Genomic DNA, 6,746 nt, shown 5'->3' on the forward strand with positions numbered 1-6,746 from the left:
ACTCTGACGGTTTTGTCCTTTGTGGGTCTTTTTGCGGTCTGGGCTTGCTGTTCCTAAAGCAGTATCCAGGAAGCCCTTACCCCAAAAAGTATCGGCACTGGATTCTGGCAACAGACAAAAGGAATAAAATCAACCCTTTCCTATTGACAGACGTGAGTGTAATGCATTTATATACCAACGCTCATATTTATATTATTTTACACTTTGCACAAAGATTAAACCTTAACTCAGACTAAATTGTATTACAGTTTTAAGAACACCATCATGTAGAAGAAATAATACCCAGATGAGAAATACAAACTTAGTGCTTAAGTTCTGATGGCATTTGGGTCATTAGTTCATTGATCATATTGCATGTGCACATTTGTCAGTACACAGAAGGAGCTTTAGTTGTTCATTCAGTATGAATTTAGTTTAACTAATCACCAGTTCATATTTTAACTATTGCTCTCTAAGTGAATCCTTATATTTACCCTTTCTTAAAACAGTACAGAATTGCTGGATTTTACATGACATCACAACATTCTCTAATTTTTAAAGCCCCACCATGTAATATTTTAGCCAAGATACCCAAGACAGACCAAAATGAAATATTTTCATTATGGTTTGAGGTTTGTTTTTTTTGTTTTTTTTTTTACACTATTAAAATTAAAAATTCTTGTTGTGAGCAGGCTTGCATCTCCACAAACCTGGCTCTTACTTGGCTTGGTCTCACTTCTGTAACCATCGACATTTGATTGCTTTGGATAAAATGTTCCAGCATATGGCATAAAACATATCTATCTCTATGGAAAATGTTTTAAAGTATGGTTTGCAGCTTTTATTTTCATGGAATCATGCAGCAAAAGTATTACCACCAAAAAGTTGAACAGTGTTTCTTTAATACAGATGAATTATTATTATTAAAATGCAAATTCAATGTATCTATAGGGTCTAGTCACTAATACAAATGATCAGGTTCAAAATTTGTGAATTTGCCTTTTGGATATTGCTAATAAAAACAGAACGTAATCAACAGGAAAACCTGGATTGCCCTCTATGGACATCATCATAGTCTGGAACCTGAACCATCAAACTCTGTTTATACAATGTTTAGCATAAACTCATTTTGTCCAGATATCAGAATTTGTTGAAGAAGCAATAGTTGTGTTTATTTTAAAAATGAAAGAAGTAATACACAATGTGTGATATAAAATGCTATGTAAATGAAGTGTGTAACCTTTGTAATGTTTGGGGCATTAAAGAAGTTATGAGCTTTGACCTGCTTCGATTCAAATACAATACACGGTTAAATGACACAAACAAATCGATTCAGTCTTATTTAGAGAGTCTGTAATACTCTTTACTTTATTCCCTTTCTCTGTTAAGTGAAACCAGTTAAGTCTGGTGACCGGGAGTATGCATGAATGACCTCTGGAGTGGACTTAAATACACTGAAAACACATTACTGAACAAAGATGATTTTTTGACATAGTGTGTTACATAAACAGGATAATACAGTATTTTCAAACCTGTGAGCACACATAATGTCTTTTTATGAAGTGTACACCATCAAAGGAGCTGCATGGGGCTTATTCTGCACTTTTATTGTGCTGGGCACATTACAGATCTCCTATACCCTGATTCTTGGGGGTTGTTAAAATGTTGGAGATAATGAGGACTATAAATAAAAACTAAAAACTAAACCAAATTGTGAACACAACTAGAAGCTTTAAGGGAAGAATTAAAATGGCCAAAATAAGCTATACTGTGTATATATATCATACCAAAAAATACATCTACATTTAAAATATTTCTGAATGTAAAATGGAAAAGGTAAATACTTGAACTCATCATCTGAAGCAATTTTGAAGTAACGTAGTAAGTGTGTGGTCACTAAGCTGCAAAATTTCTAGCTTTTTGGGCTTGAAATATTTTTGTATAAAATGTCTTCTGGGTGATGTCTTCTAGATGCCTGTTGTTGGTTCATCTTGGCAATGAGTTCATTTAAAGGCTAAGCAATATTTAGATTTTTTTGTAGAATAAATTAGGACTGTATGATAACTGCTGTCCAAACCTTCCGTGTCCAATTATATAACAAGGATAGATCTCAGGATGAACACTGAACCCAACAATAGAGTTCACAATAGTATGTCACACATGCCCCTAGGATATAGGCCAGTGCCCGTTCATCAGACCACAGTGGAAGTTGATGTGGGCAGTTTGTATTCAACCTCGATAACCTGCCATTAAATAGAGAAATTATATAAAACAAATACAAAAAATAAATAATAAAATACATAAAATATCAATCAAGGTGCATTCATAAAGAAAACAAAAAATACATACAGGTGAAAATGGCCAAAAGGGAAACAGCGCAAATCGTCTCAAGTGAATATTTGAGTGACTAAAGCCCTCCAGTGGACGATTTAAAAACTGCCACAAAATACAGTCCTCTCATGAAACAATAAATACAACAAAGATTTACAAATATTTCAGTTTTTCTCAGGTAAAATAGCTGTATGTTGATACAGTTATCCTTTTTGGATGTTGAAGCTCTACTAAAATATTAGTAATTAGGTGTATTTTTATTTTTTATGAGTCATTTGTAGTAGTTGAAATAAATACATATTTGAGGTTATGTAGCATATATTTGCTTCACAGTACAGTATTGAGATTTTTAAGAAGACTAACAGAATAGCTGTATGCTACTTTTTCCTTTTAAAATGCCTTGGCAAACCTTTGGTACTATCATTACTGTAATATTCCAAGGGATTAAGATTTTAAATGTGTTTAATGAGTTATGTCTTCATGTAGTTTGCACTGATACAGTCACGGTCTTCTTTAGTTCTCTATGCTTTTTTTTTTTACCTGCTGTCACAATAAAACTAGATTTAAGCAAAGAAGTTTGTGATTCAATATATTCATATATCATATATTAAAAGTCAACAATATTATTATGTGACTTTTCACAATATGATTTCAGATATCATTACATCCTTATGCTACTGCAATGTGATAGTGTGATACACAAATGCATTTATCATAAATAAATATTTTTATTCATATCTTTGTGCATAACGCATTCCCAAGAATGTAACAACATTCCATATGCTACAACAGTACAAAGAGATGAGATTTCATTGTCAATAAGACTGTAGCAAGACAAATAAAAAATAACAATACAGAGACAAAAGATAAATACTTCTCTTAAATTAATTTAAAACATGTTAAATATGAACTTGTGCATCAGTCATTTTAGGTTTAATAGGAGACTTATGGAGACTGCCCAAAAACCTCTCCAGTGCTGACAGATAGTCTTCAGGATGACACCTCATGTGCGCTGCATGTATGGACTCCTTCCACTTCCTGCTCTGCACAGCCACGCCCCTCCTCCTCCAGAGCTCCATGATCTTCTCCATCATCAGGGGGTCACATAGTGCGTCATTCTCACAGTAGAAGAAGAGAGCTGGTGTGGTGATGGGTGTGCTGTGGAAAACCTGGATACTGTGCTTGTAGATGTCTGCTGTCTGCGACTTAAACAGCCAGAAGTACAACAGTGCAGTGTTTTTAATCAGACCCTCCAACCATGGAATCAGGGTCTTTCCCAGACCTGCACACAAAACAAGGCATAATAATGATGCCACAAATAAACATTGACCTGTACTGCATATTGCTGCATTTACATTCATCAAATCAAGAGTATTATTTTCTGTTCTTCCATTAGCAGGTCATTAAAAAAAATAAAAATTAAATTAAATGTGGGCTGTATTTTGCTGCTGTGCGAGTGAGGTCCATCTGACAAATGAGTTGTACATCAAACATAAATGTAAGTAAAAATCTATTTGAATCTATCTGAAGGGAGGGACTAGCTATACTGAAACTGTAAACAGCTATTGTTTACAATTTTAGTCTTAATGGGCCTACCAGCTAGCTCTATTGTTCTCTTTATTTCCTTTGTTTGCTTTGGGTCAAACATATATTATTTATTTATTTTAATTAATGAAAATGTGAAAAATATCTATAGGCAAACATGTCCCAAAAATGTACAGTGATTAGAAGCTCAGTGTATTTAAAGAGCCCAGATCACAAAAACAAAAAGCACATTCCTTTAAAGTATGAAAAGCTGTGTATGACCGTTATGGGCCATTATTAGAGCCCATTCAACCATTTCTAATCTGCAGGAATGTGAAAATGTTGGCTGGTCAAATAGGACAGCACCCCAATAACCTATATTGTTCTGAAAACTTACATTATTTTCCAGACTATAAGTCGCACTTTTTTCATACTTTGGTCAGGGGTGTGACTTAAACTCAGATGCGACTTATATGTGAAATTATTGAAGTATATAATTTCACATCTTTGTTATTGTCACACTGACAAATGTGCGAGGGAACACGGAAGCAGCACTTCATCTACTTCTGGAGCAGGTGGAATTCAGAAGACACAGAGGATGAAGAATTCAATGGATATAATGATTTGGAGTGAGATCGAGAGTAAACTTGTTTGCTTGGTTTTTATGCTTTAGTTATCAGATTAACTGTTAATATCTCACGTTAACATACCAGACACGTATTCAGTTCGTTGTCTATGCTTCGTGTAGTTGGATAAATATGTGTTATGTGTTTGATTATACAGTTGATTATACAGTTGACTTGTTTTGTTTTATACATTTCATATTTAATTTCCCCTTATTTATTTCCCCTTCATTTATAAAACCATCAAGGTGATACTTTTTCATTTGGAACAATATTGCACATCTTACCAGACAGAGCACTATTCAAGAAAATAACTGAAAAGTCAAATATAATGTTTTCAGTCCACCTGTTTGTTTACTGGAGGCCAAAGTGATATGTATATTTTCCATGCGTTCATATGCAATTTTGTGTATATATGTAATATGAGCCAGAGCTTGTGTTATATTTTATGTGTTAGTTATACAGTGGGAAGAAGTAAGACCACAGTAAACATCAGTGAAAAGAACTCTTGTGTCTCTCGTGTTTGTGGACAAGTTGGCATATGTTACCTTAGCGTAGTCAGCTGATTAACTGTTAATATCTTACGTTAACATACAAGACACGTATTCAGTTCACTGTCTGTGTTACGTTGCTGTACTACTATTCAGACTGTAGTTCTCTATTTTATTGTTACTATTATAATTTACATTTAAAGATAAAATGTCTGTTCTTGGTCTTGGATTTTGTAAAAATACATTTTTCAAAAAAATGCAACTTATAGTCCAGTGCGACTTATATATGTTTTTTTTTCTTCATTATTATGTATTTTTTCTCTGGTGTGACTTTTACTCCAGAGCGACGTATAGTCTGGAAAATATGGTACGTGACAAATAAGTTGCATTATACTTTTTAGGGCCCACAAAGTAATTTTGTTCACGTGTTACGCATTGTCTCTTATATTCTTCTAACTATTAAGTCGGTGTGGTTGGCTTAACACTTTTTATGCCAATATTAGAGCTGAGCAAAATATTGAATTATCAATAATATTTGAATGTTGTTTTGAAGACTTGCAACATTTGAAAATTCATGTATTATACTGTACTATGTGACAGTGTACTATATATTTAAATACACGCTTTAGCACATTTCTATTGAATTTCTAAAATATATTCTGATTGTTGTTATGGAGATACAGATAACACAAATAACCCCAATTACAGCTTGAAGGGCTTACACTTTTTGGCATAGCAGTTTTTATTCTATATATCAACCTTTATAATATTAAACAGAATAACATATAAAAGTATAACTGATGTGGTCACAAGAGGATTAAACACAACTATTGCTGCTTCAAACTGGAGATTGTCTAAGTGGAGCAGTGGGACAGCTGTTGATAAATTATTTAAAGTACTGACACAAATACCTACCACAATAAGTAACTTGATAGTCAAGCAGAGCGCCTGATCACTCTCACTCACCTACTGCCATATGCTCCAGTGTGCCCACCACCAAGCTGTCATAGATGTGACCTTTCACCCTCTGGCTTAGAGCGGCATGCCTTTCTGGGTCTTCAGTGATGTGTGTGAGAACTTGGGAGAAAGTATAGCCACCAATCGAAGTGGCATGGATCAAAACAGTGCGTCCTGCGAAGGGGGGCTCCTCCAGAATTTTAAGCACCTCCAGACCGTACTCCACACCCCACCTGGGCCATAAGAAGTGCATGACACTGCTCTGGACAAGAAGAACATCCATACCCTTCTGCAGATATAGGTCCCTGTATTTAGCCACAGGCCCAGGTTGTGCACCAAGCCACGAAAAGAAAACCAGCAGAGGACGGTCTTCTGGGATTGTGTCGGCAAATAAACTGGAGTACTGACAGTCTTTGGCGGGACATGCAGCTCTTACTGGGGTATAGTAATAGGTGATCCCTTTGGTGATGCTTCTAATGACAAATCTCTTCTCTTTAACGTGTCCAGACATATCGGTCCTAAAGGGGCTAAAGCACAAACACAGGCATACATGTGAATTTACCAACAAATACCTGCAATGTACGCCACAGGCTATAACAACACCATCAGCAGACTGACCCACATCCATTAGCAGCATCCACCTGACCGGCATGCGGGCATAGCAACACCGGTCCAAGACGCACACAGATAAATGTCAAGATATAGTTACCCGATGCACAGCGACACATTTCCCATTGCGAGGTAATAATATGGTTCTCTTCTCGAGTTTTGGATTAAATATGGGTCCCGTGTTGTTGGGTGATGGTCAGCGAAGCCACGATAACGATAAAGTCTCGTTTTT

At 35.4% G+C, this 6,746-nt stretch overlaps 1 protein-coding gene across 1 annotated transcript; it reads right to left on the reverse strand.

Annotated features, from left to right (window-relative positions):
- Positions 1-1,323: 1,323 nt before the first annotated feature.
- Positions 1,324-6,746, reverse strand: LOC117391501 (uncharacterized). Its single transcript, XM_055231483.1, has 3 exons — positions 6,615-6,746; positions 5,915-6,432; positions 1,324-3,592 (listed from the first exon to the last, which is right to left on the reverse strand). The coding sequence occupies exons 1-3, from the start codon at positions 6,638-6,640 to the stop codon at positions 3,210-3,212; spliced, it is 927 nt and encodes a 308-aa protein (XP_055087458.1). The 5' UTR covers positions 6,641-6,746; the 3' UTR covers positions 1,324-3,209.

The sequence above is a fragment of the Periophthalmus magnuspinnatus genome, chromosome 23 (assembly GCF_009829125.3).
Source record: "Periophthalmus magnuspinnatus isolate fPerMag1 chromosome 23, fPerMag1.2.pri, whole genome shotgun sequence".
NCBI lineage: Eukaryota > Metazoa > Chordata > Actinopteri > Gobiiformes > Gobiidae > Periophthalmus > Periophthalmus magnuspinnatus.

Excerpts from the sequence above, each read along its gene's own strand:
- LOC117391501 (XM_055231483.1), bottom strand. The coding sequence starts at position 6,640 with ATGGGAAATGTGTCGCTGTGCATCGG. Across the intron at positions 6,433-6,614 it reads AATGTGTCGCTGTGCATCGG|CCCCTTTAGGACCGATATGT; the intron begins GTAACTATATCT and ends TTTGTGCTTTAG. Across the intron at positions 3,593-5,914 it reads ACTGGAGCATATGGCAGTAG|GTCTGGGAAAGACCCTGATT; the intron begins GTGAGTGAGAGT and ends TTTTGTGTGCAG.